The sequence below is a fragment of the Platalea leucorodia genome (assembly GCF_965183815.1).
Source record: "Platalea leucorodia genome assembly, chromosome: 2".
NCBI classification, from domain to species: Eukaryota; Metazoa; Chordata; class Aves; order Pelecaniformes; family Threskiornithidae; genus Platalea; species Platalea leucorodia.
Window position 1 is genome coordinate 23,804,103 of NC_138824.1, and position 19,769 is coordinate 23,823,871.

Consider the following 19,769-nt stretch of genomic DNA (forward strand, 5'->3'; position numbering starts at 1 on the left):
TGCCAGGAACATAGATAAATGGACTGTCTTGCAATCACCTTATATACCCTGGTTTTAGCTACAAAGCTTCCAGTGAGACTTTGAAGACAAGGGCTGGGGAAAAGGAGATTTTAAAAGCATAGATTTGAGGTCCTTGATCTTCCTAGAATAAGCCTCTGATGAGCTGGGACAATAAAGTTAAGCCAAAGCATACCATGTACAAACAGCAGAGACTGCATGCAATTAATTCTCAAGTTCAGTTTATCCAACTGACACATGCATATAAGAAAAGCAAGCATTTCAAATATTTTGATACCATAGCTTGATTAGCAGCACAGATGTCCTCCATACAATAGCAACAAATTCTTGTTCCCATTTCATATGCTTATCTACACTCCAGAGACATAGCAAAATGCTACTCCATCAAGCTGCACCAAAACACAGTGCTGCTGTTCTAAGATGATCAGAAAACGAAGCTGGACAGGATGAGAATATACTGGGGTATTCATACACAACATTGAATTCAGAGGTTTCATGCTTTTAAGTGGCACAGACACCTCTAGCTAATTCTGTGATGAAGAATAAACAAACAAGGATTTCCACATGAAGTGAAGCCAAATCCTTTCCCAACCCGAGAGAACAGAGTGAGCCAACGAAAGGAAGTTTGCCATTCTAAGTGCGAGTGATCAGCCACGGCACGCTATGTATTTCATGGAAATCCAAACCAGAAAATATAGTGCATTGCCTCAGGTAGCTTCTTCAACTGACTTCTGCTAGATTTTACTTGGGCATTACTCTACAATTTAAAAAAAGCAAAACTCCTGTGGAAGTCAGAAAATGAATTTCTAAAACTACATTTTAGAGCTAAAGCCAGCTCTAAAGGGCAGTCAGCAAAGAGCTGGTTTCTAATTCTACACCATTTTCTGCAATTTATTATTTTTTTTTTCTGAATACAGGTTGTTTTGCTGCAAACTGAACAGCAGAACAGAATGACTAACTGACCTGCAACAATTTTCTTTCCAGACTTTTGTAAATACCAAATTTTTCCCTTGTCTTATCAGCCCTTATATAAATTATAATTAAGCATAACAACAACATACCACTGAAGTTTGCCAGGTCACCCTGACACCATTATTGAATAGGTCTTATTTATCACGAAGACAACATCTAAAAAGGGAAAATTATTTCAGTAAACTCTACTGCTCTGTATTACCATCCCAAAACACTAATCTAAAAGAAAATAAAGTTACGAAAAGCTGTATCATCTCACAGGGTCAGATAAAGAAAGAAGAGCGCCAGACAGATTAACTAAATGCCACTTGGGTTAGATGTCAATAGGATTAGAGTGGACTTTGGGTTGCTGCTAGCAAATACATCCACATGCCTCACAGAGGGTTTGGTGAGAAGGCACATGTCTTGTCCTGTGGAGCAGCTCCAGACCTAAGTGGGAGAAGATGAAAGCACAGACTAGAGGAGTGCAACGGGGGAAAGGTTTCAAATACATTCCTCAGCCTGAGACTAAATATAAGGAAGTGTCAGACAAGCTAAAGGAGTCTCAGATCAAAATAAAAAACCTTTTTTGTCAACTCACAGAAAGCCTACTGTGTTATTCTTAAATGCACGCCTCCATCCAGGCAACAGTGCAAAATGGACAGCTGGCTAAACCCATCCAGAAAAAAAAAATAAGCTTCTGGTGTATTTAACAGATGGTGGCATAGGTTATGAAATTGGTCTTTGCTTCAGTCTCCAAATATAATTTTTTAACATAACTGAGAGGCAATATTTAAATAGCCTTAGAATATTTCTCAAATGTAACAAAACTAAGCACTTACTGTAGTATATACACTTATGTTTAGAACAAAACCCATATTTCTATAGATTATATCCCATTCCACACTTCTGCTCTCTGAGAAAAAAAATTCCATCCTGAGAAAAATGAGGAGTTTTAGGGTTACTTTCTTGTACCTCAAGCAAAGAAGTTAGAGGCATGCCAAGCAAAAAAGCTACGGGCATGCCTGCATATTATATTGCTTGTTAGGGGAAGAAAAAAAAAAAAAAAAAAAAAAACGAACCCCAAACAATAAAAAAATTCCCCTCATTCATATATCCGCCAAACTGCCTTCTATATATACTCCTTTGTAATCTAATGCCATGCAACCACACCCAATTTTCACAGAGAAAAGAGTAACTCCATCATCTTACATCACAGGGTTTGGGGAGAATGGAGATTTGTTTGTTTTAAATAACAAGTATAATTCCCATCTCTTACTTTATAAATCAAAGTCAACCTTTTCACATGGTATAGGGAAAAGTGAAGGTATCTTCTCAGAAAACATTGTTTTATATTAGGAATTTTTCTTAAACTTGCAAATAAATGTCTGTCAGTCCTGTGAACTCTGAACCAGGAAGATCAATGTCACAAAAATAAAGCTCAACATGGGGTCAAGCTACTGTTAAAAGTAGCACAGCCCCACATTTCACCAATTTAAAAGCAAAGCAAAACACAGAACATAACTGCAATTCTTCATTCTAATTTTAAAAATCTCTAATATTTGTACATGTCCTAATAATGAATTTGCTCATTTACAGAGACTTGACCATTCCTGAAAAAGAAATGTGAACATTATTAAACTTAGAAAATTCAAATACCTGTCATTACAGATTAGGCAGTCAATTCCTTCTATATACATAGCACGCTGATGCTACAAATGTGCATGATACTTACTTCGGAGCCAGCATGAGTTAGGTAGGCTGACCTCTCTAATACATTACATTGGGTGAAAAATTTTCATCCCACAAAAATTAAACCCTAAAATATAATCGAATAGAATATTTTGCACATTCTGTTCATAGATATGTAACTATTAACCTAAAAATAATTTATTAATCATCAGTCTTCAAAGAGAAGGAAAGAGAATTAAATAGAGACATACACATGCACAGCTTTGGCAATATAATGCTTTCCAAAGCATGGAAATCCAGAACTAGGTCACAGCTTTATCCTACAGATCATTTTCAGCTTAGTTTGAACAATAAAAGTCTTTTGAATAAACTGCCTGCATTCAGCAATCATGATACACTTTATAATAGAGCTTCTATTTGTGGATCAGTGTAACAGCCCATGTATCCACAGTAGAAATGCATGGAGTTGACCAAATACACTTGTGGGCTGCTAGCTCTTTGCTTCTTCATACTTAAAAATGATTTTAAAAAACAAACAAACAACAATTAAAAAAAAACAACAAACCACCTGACTCTTCAGGTCAAGTGTTATTTCCAGGGTTCCTGATTTATCAGTTCTACCTTGTAAATTTTTGATTGATCCCTCAGTAATGAAATCTAGCCATCCAAAAGAGGTCTGCTGGAAGCACAAATGCAAAGATTAGTCTTGTCAAAGGAATGAAGACTATATTTAGATATATATATCTATTTATACAGTTACCATATAAAGATTCCTCTACATGAAATTCCTCAAAATACGAAGTGTTTAAGCAAAATAAGATGTAGCCTTTAAGTATGCAGAGACAAAATATATTTAGTTTCAAGATAATCATGAGGAAGCTTGGATATTGTTTCCTCTTTTACAAGTACTACAACAATTTATGCTGGAAAGGTTTAATTTATGATCATTAGATTTCTACCTTAACTTTAAAAAAAAACAAAAAAACAAAAAAACCCAACACACACACAAAACTAATGTTTCAAAACTTAAATTAAGCCAAAATAAAAGTCCTAAAATGAAACACAGCATAAAGGCTTCTTTCAATCTGTAACTCAACTTTTAGCAATACACAAGTATCAAAAGCTGCCCTCCAAAATACAAATGTAAAATGTATTTATCAAATTACACCTATGAAATTTACTCCAATATACAACAGAAACCTTGCTAGGGCAATGATAACAAGCTTCCCTGCATTCATATCTTATATAATGCCAAAGCATCTTCATTATCTAATTATGTAAGCATAAATTTTCAACCCACTCATATTCATTTCTGCTCTGAGGATATGAAATATCTTGCAAACATTTCAGGCCAAATGTCAAGAGAGACCTGTCAAGCTTCAAGTAATAAGCCTCTTTCTTTTAATCTAATATAAAAAAAATAACATATCTGACTTTCTTTGCAAGACTCCATTATAAAAAATTCAGTATCATTAAAACAACATAGCATTTGTATAGACAGTATTCTTTCTCTCCTGCTCCACACACACTTAGGTAAAAACACACCGCATTTCTGCTGTGATGTTTAGAACAGACCATTCAAGTCCAATTTTATACAATGAATTACAAAGAGGATGGATAATGCACTTTCAAGGACTTCAGACAATTTTCAAGATTAACCCAGTTGTGTAGAAATTTTCATTTGTTTGGTAACTTAAATTACTTTTAAATTTACTGTGATAACATGTATAAACTTCCATTTTCTTCTTTTTAACAGGTTGTGTCCAACAGCTTAGACTGGATCACGCTTGGCAAAGGTCTGCAATCACACTGTATCTACTTTACTACAAGAAGCAGTAGTACACCTGCAAATATTCAAATTTCCATATAGTTGTAATTAGGGGAAGATCTGCTAGGCTAAAAGGAAAGAAATGTATTTTGAATTCTGGAAAATTTTCTTTCTACTGCAGTGTTCACAACCGTAGATGTGAAAGTCTTCTGTAGGAAGTAACAAAGCTGGTAGAACTGTGATTTACTGTAAATTAAAATATTTAACGATTCTGAAGCACTACTTAATGAATTTAAGCTAGGAAAAGACAACCTACCAAAAACCAATAGGAAAGTGTTGCAAATGAGGTTTTAAAGCCCCAACAGCTCAAAAGAATTACCTAAACATAGACATCTAGTGCTATTTTTCGGTGTTGTGAAGTACTCCCCCCATACAGTGCAGCTGCTCCTCCTGAAGGGCATGGGTCTCCCATAACTCAGGTGCCGTCCTGGACACATTGGCGTGTGTGAACTGGCACTAAATGCCATGTTTAGGTAACTGAATCAAGTCTTTGAAGCCTTATTGCTTTAGAGCCTATATTTGGTAATGTAAGATTTACTTTTGCCAGAAGGTGAGACAATGTCTACACAGGCACATCTCAATAATTTTTTCACCCAGTAAAGTAACACATGCTGCTTTTCCATCTCCATTCAGCACCAATACTGAAAATACAAATATTAAGGGATGGATTTGGATATGTTTGTGTCTGGCAGGCAGAGGAAGGGTGACGATGTCCTTCATCGGAAACCTGTTATCATCTGACACATTAAAAACTTCATTAAATGGAATTTAATCACTAAGAGTACAAAACCTATGCATGGTAAGAGAAAATTATGACGACCCCTTGACTGTTTCTTGCTTGTAGAGCAAATTACTGCCCATAAATAAGCCCGAAGGCTTTGACACTGCTATGCTCAGTGCCTGTACCTTTGTCACTAGATGGTTGTGTAATCATGATTTGGCTTCTCTCTGTACTCCTTTCAGCTGCTACCGTGACCCATCCCACAAACTGCTACAGCAGTCCAAAATGCCTACAACAGAAAGCGAATGCCATCTTTCCCAGCAACAACTACTTTGAAACAATTCAAAAGATTTCTCTTGCCTATCCTAACAGCTCCACAGACGCTCTAGGGTTAGCCAACACAGCTTCCAATAGAGCACCACAAAACAACTGTTGGCTTTACCCCAAAGTTAAAGACAGAACAAAAATACAAGACTACTATATTCTGAGATTCTGAATAAGTGATTTTTGTATAGGAAATTTCAAAATCCCACAACAAAGAACTATGGTTCTTCCTAAAAATTGTATCCCATTTTTTGGAACATGTTGCATCTGATCTTACAAGAAAAACTATTATGTGATACAAAAGACTGCGGAAAATGCTGTGTTTATTCAAGTATAATTCTATATCTTCCATCTCCTGCAAAACAACATCTAGTAAAAGAAAAAAAAAAAACTTTAAAACTATACCAATAGAGGCACTAACTACACCAATTTTCTCTCCCTCCGGTCTTCATTTCTATATGCTAAGTACTATAAGATAAATCAAGAAGTTGGTTGGTTTGGTTTTGGTTTTTTTGTTGGTTTTTTTTTTTTTTTTTTTTTTTTTTTTCCCCAGAAGAGAATCACAAAGGGGAACAAAATCACCTCCGAACCACATGTTCATTATAAATAAAATTCATAACCTAGGACACTTATTTAAGCACCAAAGTCAGGACCAATACACAGCAGCAGAATCAACTACAAAAGGCAGGAAACTATTTACCTTCACTCCACCTTATCTGGCATTAGTCAGCACTCTGAATTATTCACTTTGGTGGCTGCCTTTTTTTTTTTTTTAAATGACGTTTGAAATATACCAAGCAGCACATTTGCAGATAAAGACACTGACTGATAATCATTCTGTGATCTCTGGATAAGGCAAGCTGTCTTTCCTACATTCCGTTTTAAAACAAACGGACAAACAAAACACCAAACAAAAACCCCCCAAAAAACCCAAAAAACAAACCAACCAAAAAACCCCACACAGAATTTGAGGGAGATAATTTATGAATAAAACTAAATCCCCACACCCTTGAACATCAGAAACTGCTGTGGATTTGTTTTCTTCTCCTGAGACTGTTTCAGATTTAAACTGATGGCATGCTATTTGAAAAGTAGGAACATGAAAATGGACAGCCATATTAAGGCAGTATTTGACAATAAAGGGCTCAGAATTTCAGTTTCTTTGAAAGATCAACAAAAACATTTCAGCAAAATCATGTCATTCTCAATCAATAATAAGAGTTGAAAGAAATACTAATATAGCCCTACAACAAAGCTGGTATGAAAACCAGCTTCCCCTAAAGCATTAGCCTCAAAACTTGCTTTTTACAACTCATTAACAAAAGATGGTTACAACCTTTCTCCAAATGTTTTTGGGAGCATCTATCAATGCGTAAATATTTTATTAACTTTTGCATCCTTTTAATTAACTCGCTGTCCACAACAAGTCTTCTGGAATAAAACCTTCCCATCAGCAAAGTGCACACTAGCTTAACTGAAATGTTGGTACAGTCATGCAATACGACTACTCTGAACACCCAAGACCAACAGGCACTGAAGACACACCAGAGCAGGGCTGGCCAAAGAAATTTCAGTACACTTTGACTAAAATATACAACGTCATTAAAAAAAAAAAAACAAACTTGATCTTGTTTGAATTTTGTTTCTGCCTGACTGCAGTTCAAACTGTAAGATTTCATTCCCTGCAACTCTGCTGCAGAGTCATCTAGTGTAAAAGTATATTTAAGTGAAATTACATTCTACAGTATCCACAATTTTTGATAAAAAATAACCTCTTCTCTCACAGATCTTCCAAAAATAAATGGGTTTTTATTAAGTACTTGTTAAAGAGACTAGTATTACAGGAAGGCTCAAGATTAATTAAGACTTATCTTCCAAGAAAAGTTTGAGTAGTACAGGATCTAGTCTCCAAGCAATGAGGAAGCGCTGAATAATAAGAGGAAAAGCACACGGTTCTGGAAGAAGAGACAATTATGCATTTATATCACAGGATGGATAAATCTTGTTAAACAGTCTTGATCCTGGTATTTATGACCGGCTTTGTACTTCATTTCACAAGTGGAAGAGTCCCCTCTTAATGTGAGTTTTCCACGTATGACAAACAGTGCGATGGTACATACACCATACTCATAGTGGCAAAAAATACAAGATGATAAACTGTATTTGCTTAGAAGTCACAAATTTCTGTTGAAAAAGACAACCTCAGCTTAGAAGTGCCAAGCTCTTTACAGAGAGATTTTACACTCTTCATAGTCAATTCAGGGAATGATACAGCTGTGGCTCTGGAGTCCATCCCCTCCAAAACTTTATAGATTCCCCATTAAAATCTTTCCAAGTCCTACATACCTCCTGCAGTAAAAGTGCAAGGAGCACACACATTAGCATCATCAAGTGCCAGCATCAGAGTGCTGGAACAAGAAGCATTCTGCACCTGCACTGTAGCTCTCCATAGGGATTTCCCTGGCTATCCCCAAAGCAGAAGAAATGGGTACACAGGGCCCATTTTCATTCCTATAAGAAGTGGCATGTAGGAGAAAGTTAGAGAGTCCCATCATCCCAGCTGAGGTGAGCTATGACGGTTCATTGCAAAACTGTGCATTTCAACCCTCCTTTTTACAATGTATTTGAAAAATTAGAATTTTTGAGATCCTTGCTAGTGAAGAAGCATTAGAGCCCATCACTGGACTCCTCTGTTACCCTGTCCCGAGCACCCACACCCTCCCCCTGAACCACCTTCTAAAGGACTCCCTTCTTAGTGAGAAGAAACACAATTCAAAGGCGACCATCTCCAAGCTAAAACAATTTTGCAAATACCCACTGCCACCTTTACTGGAGCCCTCATCACAACCCCGCTTACAGTTTACCTAGCATTCCACCCGCTATAGTGGGTATTTTCAACCTCCAAGTAATCTTAAACAGGTGTCATTTGGGAAAAAAAAAAAAATCACCCATTTCTAGATTTACATGAAATCCTGATTCATATGAAACTACACTGGCCAGAGGCAATAAGTAGACAGAAATCAAACACAGTTGCAGTTTTTCTCTTTAATAAGAGCTCCTAGTCATCTTGCCATTAGTTATGAAAATGAGATCCTCAAGACAAAATAAAATTTCTCAGTAACAAGCTGTTCTCTTGGTGCCAGATCTGACATATTGTACCTTAAAACCCCGGTCTTATGTCTAGATGACTAGAAATACTCACTAGCATCTTTTTGATTTTTTTTTTTTTTTTTGAGATAAAAGCTTCCCTTCCTTTGTACTTGAGCTTGAAGTGAACTAGCATAGAGCTGACACTCACATACAATACTTACCACACCTTTAAATTATAAAGGTGGTCTTTAAAATAGCTTTTCTTGGAAATCCATAGCATGAAGAATACACGTTACAGCACATTTTTGTACAAAATCTTTGAATATTCAAGTCAAACAACCCCTATACATTTTTACAGCCAAAGGTAACATGCTGAACAAATGCCACCTTACAAACAGGGAGTTCCTGACCAGCGATACAGTTAAACTAAAGTGACTCCAAGAAATATTACCATGACCTTTGTGTAATAGGGAAAGCAATGCATCTCCTTAGGTGTTCACAAGAACAGCTAAACCACCAATGCAAGTGTCCCAACCATACTAACCAGTGCAAGGCCGACCTCAGGCAGGGATTTACCTGCAGCACTGCACGTGCCAAGCAACGACTGGGGGGCAGCTACAGCACACACGATGCTGTGCCACAGTTCGTCCTGCTTAAGGCAGGACATTGCAGTCCAACAGTTAAGATCCAGAAAATTAACGCAAGTGAAAACTTAGGAAGTCCTCATAGGAGAGAGCACACAACTCTATGGAGAGAACAGCTTTTTAATTATTCTTACAAACATACAGTAATACATCCTCATCACCACTTATGTGCTGCAATATGGGTATTGGAAGTTATTAATTTTGTGTGTGATTTCATGTTAATTTCATTACTACCAAATCGTATGGAGTTAGTGAATGAGGATTTATTCCCCTTAGTTAAAATCTTTTAATAAAGCTTTCTGAAAGTTTGGGGTTTATTGCCAAAAGTAGTTATACAAGTATACGAAGTATAAATCACTAAAACATCCAAGTGCAATAAAGTTTGTTTCCATCACAATGACCCAGCTTCAGAAGTGAGAGCTAAGCTTTCACTATCATATCCCACAGCTGTTATGTGTAACTCGTTTGCACAGATTAAAAGTATATACATTCACAGGCAAAATGACATAAATATTCAGATTTAATATGCCTTAAGTAATGTGTTGTGCATCAAATGCAAACACAGAACGCTATCGCAAGAATTAAGTTTGATGTTTATGTTACTGCTCGTACAAATATGAATTCTATGATTAAAAAAAAAAATCTCAACTAGATATTTCAGGCTTTAAAAGCATACAAAGGCTTCTAGTCAGTCCCTTATAGTATAAAAAAGACAAGCATGTCTGAAAAATGTTAGACAGTATTTAATCTTAAAAGAAATACTGAAAAGGACTACTATTTTAGAAGAATTATTTTGTAGTAATATAATTTATAGTAACTTTCCTGAGGCTTACTAGCATATGCCACATATATTCACATGTAGATTGGCACTAATTTACCTTTAAGAAGAGAATCCTAAATTTACACCCCCAGCTACGAAAGACTTTTGACTAACACTGCACTTCACTATTTTACCACTATTCCATTATTTCTCTATATTAGAAACATATGTCAGGTTCCGGAGACAGATTAAGTAGTACCATCTCAAATATATGTTAAGTATCAGAAACAGATTATGGTGATGTGGATCTCTGCCAGACCACAAAGCATTACCATATCATAACTCCACTGAGGAGATACCAACCAATGCTACGGTATATGACTTTGAAATACTAGTCTTTTTTAGATGAAACACATTATTCTTTTCAATCTCTGAAATAAAAGCACATTTAGTTTCCTTGTGTTTATTTTGAAATTGGTACTACACTTTTATCAAGTGCTTGAGAGAATTTCTTATGCAACATGAAAGAGCGAATATTGCATAAAGAAGATCACAGAAAAGCATCCAGAAGAGCTAAAGACCACCCTGTAAAAAAAGGAGCTAAGCTTTCGTTCCCATCCAAACTGCCAACAGATTCACAGAATAAATCCAGATCCTCAGCTGCAGCTAAAGAGCACTCCAGGATAAGACCACCTTTGTTCCTCAGCAGTGGTCCAAGCCATTGACATAAATTAGATTAGCCTGAACGGTAATCTGTGCCAGCTCTCAAGAGAAACCGAAACTGGCACAGTAGGAAGACACCAACACAAACATTTCCAGATTGCATCCCTGCGCTGTTGAACATGAAGTACCATTTTTGGTACCTACGTTCCGCTAAAGCGTACATTCATTTTTTGGTAGTAGAACAAACCTGTCAAACTCCTAGGCAGAATCTGTGTTTTTACTTGGTTAGTTTATACAGGATACATAAAACTCAAGGAGTTTCTTGCTCGTTTTCGTCTCCGTAACGACAGTATCATGGAATAAAGTCTCAGCTAAACTCTGCCACAAACTTTCCATTTAACTCTAAACTGAACCTCCCAAATAATTTTAAGTAAAAAACCAAACCAAACCAAACACACAAATGTAATCCTGTCACTGGCAAGCTATTTTCAAGTTTCTTTACAGAAAGTAGAAAAAAACTAAAAGATGATGATAGCAGCGTCACAATTGTGTAATCTGCCAAATCTTCCTTTTACACAAAGTTTCTATTTGTGGAAAATATACACTACTTGTTTTCTTAATCAAATTTCAAATACTTGCAGAGTCTTAATACGAATCAAGAGATTGCCTTCACTGTGGATGGTTTACAAGCAGCAACAGATTTATCCTCTGTCAAGGAGCAAAACACAATCCAGTTAATGACAGCAAAATACACCAAAATTCCACAAATATATAAGAGCACTAAGCTGCAATAACATTGAAGTATTTCTGCAGAACTATGCTTCTGAGACCCAACAGACCTACAAGTAAGAAGGTCTTAACTTTTTCTTTAAGTGTTACTCTCAAAAATAAACAGACCTCCTAAATAATTTTCTCTACATTCTTAGAAAGCCTGTTAGCAACTTTTCTGCCCCCTCAAATTTCTTTTCAGATATAAAAAAACCCATAGTCTTGAAGTGCATAATGCTATTTGCAGAACCTCAACTGATGTCTCAGCAACCTTTTTAAAAAAAAAAAAAAAAAAAATTCTTGCAGGGTGTTGATTCTTCATTGTTCTCTTCCCTCAGTATTTCCTCCCTATCGTTGCTTGCTTCGTGGTACATCTGTGAATTTAAATTTGTCTGAGGTATACCACATGAAAAATGTTCCAGTCATTGCTTTAAGATGTTCTGCAATGTATGTATAACAGAAGCTGTCAAAAATTAAAGCCTGTCCTTCTAGCAGAATTTACAGGGTAATTTTTAACAATAGCTGAATTCCAAAAGACAGACCTCTAAATCACATTAAAACTGATGAAGAGCTAGGGTCTCGGAGTTTAGATTTGATGTGAGAACAATGATGTTAAAATTTCTCATTGACATTCTCCTTATTTTCAATAGCTTCTAAAATGAAAGCACTGTACTCAGTCATATCCCTTTAATAATTATGGTGAGCTAAAGTTTACACATGCAAAGTTGTGGCAGGGAAGGCTTGCTACTTCAGTAGGCTCAATTAATTGCTGCAAAACCAGACTTAATGTGGAAAAGAGTATTGATCAGCAGCTCTGCCTTTCACCATAGCTAGAATGTGAAATAACCAAGTTATTCCACCCAGTACTGTACAAAGAAAAGATTGAAAATAAGCTCTACTATCTCTTTTACATAAAACCACAAGAATGATTAGTCATATTCCAGATATTTCTGGATTCCTGCAAGCTAGAGTAGCACTCACAGGCTGAGTCAGAACTGAGGTCTCCATTCTGCTCAGTATTGCATAAGCATATATAGAGACGTCACCAAAAGTTTACATTCTGACTTTTATTGAGAAACAAAGCTGACTGACCTGAAATATAAAACAAGTAAATCCCACTTACTGCATATACCATGACCATGGCTTTCAACATTCACAGAAGCTGTATTTAGGAAGAACTCTCAGTTAAAATACAGAAAAGCATGCCCTTAGTCATTCTGTTTACAGTATTATAAAAGTATTGCTTACCAAGTCTGCTGCAAGGACCACATTCAGACAGGCTAATTTCCTACTACAGCCTTAAGCCAATCCAAGGAAGAGAGTTATAGGCCTTGAATGATCTAAAATTTAAGTTTAGATATGCAGGAACAGCAGTCACAAGCTCCAAGGTGAAATACCGGTTACCGGTACCTGAAGTTGTCCCTAATTCCACATCTGAGAGGTGCAACTTGTCTCCATTTAGGTCCTGAGCTGTCCAGTTCCCACAGATGATGTCTGGCAATTTTTTAACATGCAGAATTCAATGTTCCTGCTGTAGAGGAGATTGTTTTGCTACACTCAGATACTCAGCGTTTGTGTTTTGTCTCTCAGCCCTGCTGTCACCTGCCAGCAGCTACTGCTGGCTTCCCAGCATTCTCAACAAGGGAGGAGTTAAATGTCCTTCAGTACACATACCCTCCAGTATTTCGTGGAGTTAGACAACAAAAGCAGAGAAACCAATTCAGGTAACAATAACAACAAGGGTGGGTGGCAGGAAGGAAGGAAGAGTTTACACTGCCAGCCTACACTTCCATCTGAAGTATAGTGCTGCACCAAGGCCCAGCATAAATACCAATCATTATCTCCTCCACAGGTTACAGCTGTTCATCCCCGGAGAAAATGAGATGAAGGACATGCAAACATTGTTTCGGAGTATGTTTAATGTGTTAGGATGCTGTGAAATTTCCACTACAGTGTCATACATAAAAATGCCAGTCATTACTAAGATATTTCTTTTTGGTTGTTAAATAAATAGGTAAGACATTTTTTTAATCTGCGGAAGAAAAAAGGTGGGTGCGTGGTGGAAATGGTAAATACAGATAATTTTGAAGTATACCCAAATTTATACACTCCACATCAGCTTTGACAAGTTTATCCCTGGCCACTGCTGCAGATAACAGAGAAGGAGGTTCCTCATGTTGTTACAAGAAACACTGAAATATGCTACAAAGGCTGGCTCAATATATAAGGAGTCAGGAAGGAACTTCTTCAAGCTCTTCTTTTAACACAGATCCCACCAATTCCTTCTCCAAAAGTAGGCAAAAAAACAAAACAAAACACTGGGAATGACAAAGGATAGGATACTCCTAGCTGTTACAATCAGCAAACAATAATGAAAAAAAAAAAAATCAAAAAAGGGAAGGAAAATACATCCATACAGAAAAACCTGATGAGCTATTTTTATCTTAGAATGTAATGAATTAGAACTTTCAACATGGGGGGGTACAAAACCACAGAGAAATAATTAGACCTTTATTATTAAAAAAACTTAAGGGACTAACTTATGACTATATGCACAAAGGCTACTAAGAATACAATACTTTTCAAAATCAGAAAAAAGGATATACTGAAGGCAAGAGGAAAAGCAATTAAAATAGAAGAACAGAGATACATGACATCTTACATTTTGTTCCGATACATTAAAATGCTATGAGTGAACAAAGTATTTTCTTTCTATGTTCCAAGCGTATTATAATGATACTGCCCTTATTATTCTTAAATGAAAGAATTGTTTAGACTGAATGATGGACAACAAAACTCAGCTGCCATACAACCAGCTACTCCTTTGAGTCCCTCCTGTCTGAACCTTGTTTCTGGATGCCAAGATTCCCCTACTGATGTAGCATCAGTTACACGTCCATCCTTTTCCCCTGTTAGCCTCCAATAATATGTATTAAAAAGGAAGTCCTTATATATGTTAAGCTATTCATCACCATTCTATACTAAATTTCCTAAAAAAAAGAACACGCACCTACACACTTCCACTAGAGATGCTACACTAACACATTGTGAACTGAGCAGGGTTTCTATTTGTTATTCTTCCACCTATTGCCCCCTTCTAACATCATCCATGTATATAAGTGGTTTAGACCATAGACTCCACCCTCTTGCATGTCTGTAAATGTCTCGCACCAAACATTCAGTTTTATTAAAAATAATCTCTCCCATACCACCTATACCTATTAAATATGGATCCAATAGCTGTACATAATAAAATTGAAAACCTTTAACTGTTTGACAGATTTCAGTATTCTGCTGTTTATCAAATGCCAAAAAAAAACCCCAAACCCAAAACAAACAAACAAACAAACCCCACCATGAGCCAAAAGCATCATTCTTGGTTACTACTAAGACAGAAAATGAATTTGATATCCTAGAGGGCACGCAAAGACCGGCCCAGGAAGAAAGTGTGGGCAGAGCCTTTTCGCACCTATATAAAACGCACCGGTACAGGAAACAGCGGACACCGTAACACTTTTCAGTCATACAGGCCCCATACTGTGAACTTCTAAAATCCCTGAAGAATTGTATCTGTAAGGAGAAGAATCATAGGCACACGGAACACAGAGAGGCAGCTTCCCAGATTCTTGTGATAACTCCACTGAAATAAAGGGGATTATTTAATTGAGTAATAACTTCTGGACTGAGCACAGGTTTTTCATAGGTTGTTTTAAAACAGTCAGCTATGGTATTTAAACAAATACCAAACCATTTTCATTTGGTCCACTCAAAAAACCAGTGTGATTAACTTCACAAGTCCATAAACCACCTCATGTCTCTCTATCATTACAGAAGAAATACAGCTTTCAAACAGCCTTGCTGTTATTCACCGTCAAACTCTAGCTGCTACCAAATGGTAAAACTGATAAATTACCTGATGAAATTATTGACCATATTCAGAGATGCCCTGTTGCCACTACAATCGCCAGTACTTATGTGAAAAATTAAACAAAATCAGGCTCTAGATATGCAGTATAGTCTTCAAGCACTGCCCCATACATGTCTAGTCCTAATTAAGTTAATGAAACTACTCAAGTAGAGAGGTCAATATTAGCAGGTTTCATTCCAGGAGCAGAGTTTTAACCTGTAAGGAGCACACATTGCTAAGGAATAATGCACCACAAACTTACAATACCCGGAATGTGGTGTGTCACTATCCAGTTTATTAGTGGAATGTAAATGATAAAGTACTGTGTTAATTATTGAAGAAGTCATGTTGAAATGGTTAGCTGGTAAAATCTGCTGTAGTTCTGGAAAGAAGTCAACTAAATGTCAGAGAAAAGGAGGCTGGATCAAATTATGCCTACATACAAGTAGAAAGCTTACTGAAGATTTGATAATTTACTATGAATTTATGTATAGCAGATCCTTCTCAAAGGTGGGACAGGAAGACAAATTAACACATCTTAAAGAAGCAGCAATTATAACAGTTTACTATTATTATGAGAGGGTTAGTTCATGAATCTGACATAAACAGTTTGAAACATAACTATTATAATACTTAAGTAATTCATAGCAGATTTACTAAGTGCGATGGAGTCTTCGTAATATGACACTCCATCATACTGATGCCAACTCCTACAGAAATGGGAAATCATTTTTTTGTAAATGCAAATTACACGGTGGGTGGATAAGAAAAATTCAAACTGCAAAATCCTACACTAAATACAAACATACATAAACAAGGTGACAGCCTGGTAAGCGCTCCTTTTTAAAGGGCAATCAAATAACAATCCCATTTTCTTTCCTGAAGAAGCTCCTTTGCAATAAGGAGGATGGTGACAAAAGGAGACCCAAAATGAGTTTTTGAGTTGCCCTTTTTACAAAGTAGTATTTATTAGCTGTATTTAATACTTGAATTTCTACAACACACTTCAAACTTTCAGAAACTGCAGCTAATACTGCAGAAACTCAACGATCTTAAGACAGACCAGAATATGTCTATTTATTCATTTAAATTCTACCGACATTGGTAACATCTTCATTCAAGTGTTTTTGTAATGACTCGGTATTTAAACATCCCTATGTATAACAAGCTTCTCCCCGATTTGAAGAAACAGAACATCGCTAGGCCTTGCTATCCCTGGCACTGGTATTCTCATTACATCATAACAACAGAAGGAAATAGTTTTCATAGAAACAAAATAGTATTTTACCTATCTTAAAATCCCTACGTATTGTATAAAACGTCAAACATTACAAGCCTAGTGGCAGCATCAGGATTCCCAGGCAGGCAGGACCTAGAAGTAGTGTGGAGGTGGCAGCACACGCAGCCCGGGTGAGAGGGACGAGGAGGAGTGCTTCATGTCACTGTCAAGGGACTCCTCCAGGCAATTTAAAAAGCAGCACTAAGAGATTTGCATCTAACCCTCCACGGCTAAGGAGAAGATTTCTGTGGTATAATGCAAGATGGACATGTGCAAATGAGAAGGAGGTTCAGAGTACTCTTAACAGCCAGAGACACCCTAAAAAGAAATACATGAAAAATAATAGTTGAAAGGATTTAAAGTCAGAGGCAGTAGTCTCCTCATCACCCTTTTCTTCCAGGGGGCAAAATTTATTTGCAGTATTTGAGAAAGGCCAGTGTGTGGAGAAGGGGGGGGGGGGGGGGGGGGGAAGGTGAGCTTAAAACTGTGTTTGATCATCCTCTGTATCTTACTGTTTCTGGTTTTTTGGCAGAATTCACTCATTTTGACTGCAGTACAAAAGCTGTGAAGGAAACACTGAAAGCAAGCAACTAAAGGACACCATTATTTCAATAGCCCATTTGTCATACATATGCACCATTAATTGTATATTGATGGCTGAAACAAGGGCTACTCGGTTTTATTGTTACCACTACTGGGGCAGGTTTTACTCGCAAAACAGAAGTTCATCCTGAAAGAAGAAAGAAAAGCATGGACAAATCTGCTGCTTTTAAAAAAAAAGTACCTTTAAATGTGAACAGTCGTAGGGAGATGCGTGAAAAATATTCTGCCGTAAGAATAAAGAACTAACATCAAACTGCAGCCACAACTTTTTTTTTTTTCCAATTAAGTGATTTATGGAAATGTATACAAGTGGGGAAAGTCCTGCTGAACAAAAGATTACCTAGCAGACCTGATTCACCCTCCCTCCTCATGCCCTGCTATACCTTCCTATTTCAAATGTACCGAGCCGAGTATCCAACGCAGGCTGAAGTACAGTCCGCCATAAGAAGTACTAGGAGTGCCCTTGAAAAATGTCCAGATTGCAGCTAGTGCACAAAGGACCTCGCTATGTGAATAAGTGCATGAGAATTTCTCGCTCGCTCTTGACCCGGCAGCAAGTGAAGAGATTAACTTCCCATCAACATCGGAAGACAAAGCGTCGGTAAGGAACAAGCGAAGTTTGAGAGAAGAAAAGGAAGGCGGCTGAGACTAAATTTCAGCTGGTTCAGAGAGGAGAAAGGGGAAAAAAAAAAAAAAAAAAGAAAAAGAAACGGCTCGAGTAAATAATTCTGAACGCTCTACTTCGTATTTTTCTTCGCACAGAAAACGCTGGGCAGAGCCGAAGAGCAGTGCCACACGAAATAAGAGCAGTCAGACCTGAGCTGCCGTAGGTAAGAGAGCAGCCATCCCCCCTCGCCTTGCTGCACAGGCGGCGACGCTGCAGATTTCCCACTCCGCTACCAAAAAGCAAAGCAGAACCAGCATCTCGGGCGGGGGGGGGGGGGGGGGGGGTATTAACTGGGAACTTTTTGTTCCTTAAATATGTAACCGAGATTTTTTTTTTTTTCCTTCCCACGCCCCTCTTCTTTCCATCTTCTCTGCCAAAACAGCCCGAAATAAACGTTATTCCATAGCAATACTATGAAATAAGGAGTACAAGACTTACCATATCAGCTGGAACGCTGCTGGACATCTTGATGTTACCCTAAATGGCTTAAAATCAACTAAAAAAAAAAAAAAAAAAAAAGCACCAGGAACAGCCCGCTGGAGATCTTCAAGAAGCAAAACCGGTGTCGATTTCGGAGGCAGCAACTTCCACGTCCCCTACGAAAGAAGAGGCGCCCGCTGCGCAGCGGGGAAGGCGGCGGGCTGAGGAGGAGAAATATCCAGGGGCAAGCGGTGCCGGGGCTGTACCGGAGAGCCAGCGGGAGACCAGAGATGGCAGCAGATCCCTGTCAGCGGCGGCAGCACCGGCGGTGCCAGGTAGACCAGGCAGGACTACACCGCCACATGAGCTGCGTGCGGGCTTTTTCCCCCCTCTCTCCCTCTTCCTTCTCTCCCAGCCTTGACAAATGACGACGGGATGATTCACAGGATAATGGTGCGTCCAAGTCACCTCCTCAGTCAGCGCAGGCGACCCGGGCGCGCAGGCAGGACCTGGCTCCTGCCCTCGGCGGCGGGGCAGGGAGGCGGGCGGGCCGGGGTGGGCCCGGGGCCGCTGGGGAGGACGCCGGGCTTCGGCCCCCCCTAGGCGGTGTGCGACATTCAACAGGGTCTGGCGGGGAGACGGGCTGCCTGAGGGGCGGCCGGAGGGGAAAGCCCTCCCCCGCGGCGCTCCGGCGGCGACGGCACTCGGCGGAGGCCGGGGGGGCGATCAACGGCGGCCGCCTCCCGCAGCCTCAGGTCTCCGCTCGCATCGCCGCCGCCTCCTCAGCCCGCCCTGCCTCCCCCGCCTCGTCCTCCGGCGGCTCCGGGCGCCCTCGGCGGCGCGGCAGGGGCGCGCCCCCCCCCCCTCCTTCCCGGCGAGCCGCGCTGGCCGCGCTGCCTCGCCCCGCTGCGAGCCGGAGCTGCCGGTCCTCAGCGCGATCCTCGCCCGCAGCCGCCCCCTGTCATCTTCGGCTCAAACCAACATGGCGCCCGCCGAGCCCAGAAAGGGGACACGGCAGGGGCGAGACGGACCCCCCTCCTCCTCCTCCGCCTCCTCGCCCCCCCGCCGCGTCACGCGCGCCGCCCCGCGCGGCACCATGGGGCTTGTAGGCTGCCGAGGGGAGCGGGGCGGTGCCCGCCTGGCCCCGCCCCGCCCCGCCGCAGCCCCGCCCCGCCGCAGCCCCGCCCCCGCCCCGCGGCAACCGTTGCCAGGGCGGGGAAGCGGCCCGCGGCCGTGCCGGGCCTCCCTCCGCGGGGCCCCTCGCCCCTCGCCCCGCCGCGGCTGCCCCTCGCCCCCTCGCCGCTTCCCCGCCCTGGCAGCACACGCCACAGCTCCCCCGCCCCCGCCCCCCGGGCAAACAGCGGGTAAATCGTTGTTTTCCCAAGGGCGCCTGCAGCTTCCTCAGGGCCTTTGGGGCTCCCCTTGCGGCCCGTT

General features: G+C 39.7%; 1 protein-coding gene across 1 annotated transcript in view; it reads right to left on the bottom strand.

Annotated features, from left to right (window-relative positions):
- The window catches only part of UBL3 (ubiquitin like 3), a 58,646-nt gene extending 39,289 nt beyond the window's left edge, over positions 1–19,357 (bottom strand). Inside the window, exon 1 of the mRNA XM_082337663.1 lies at positions 18,354–19,357. Within this exon, the coding sequence (XP_082193789.1) occupies positions 18,354–18,380 (27 nt within the window). The 5' untranslated portion in view covers positions 18,381–19,357. The remainder of the gene's footprint in view (positions 1–18,353) is intronic.
- Between the last annotated feature and the right edge of the window lie 412 nt (positions 19,358–19,769).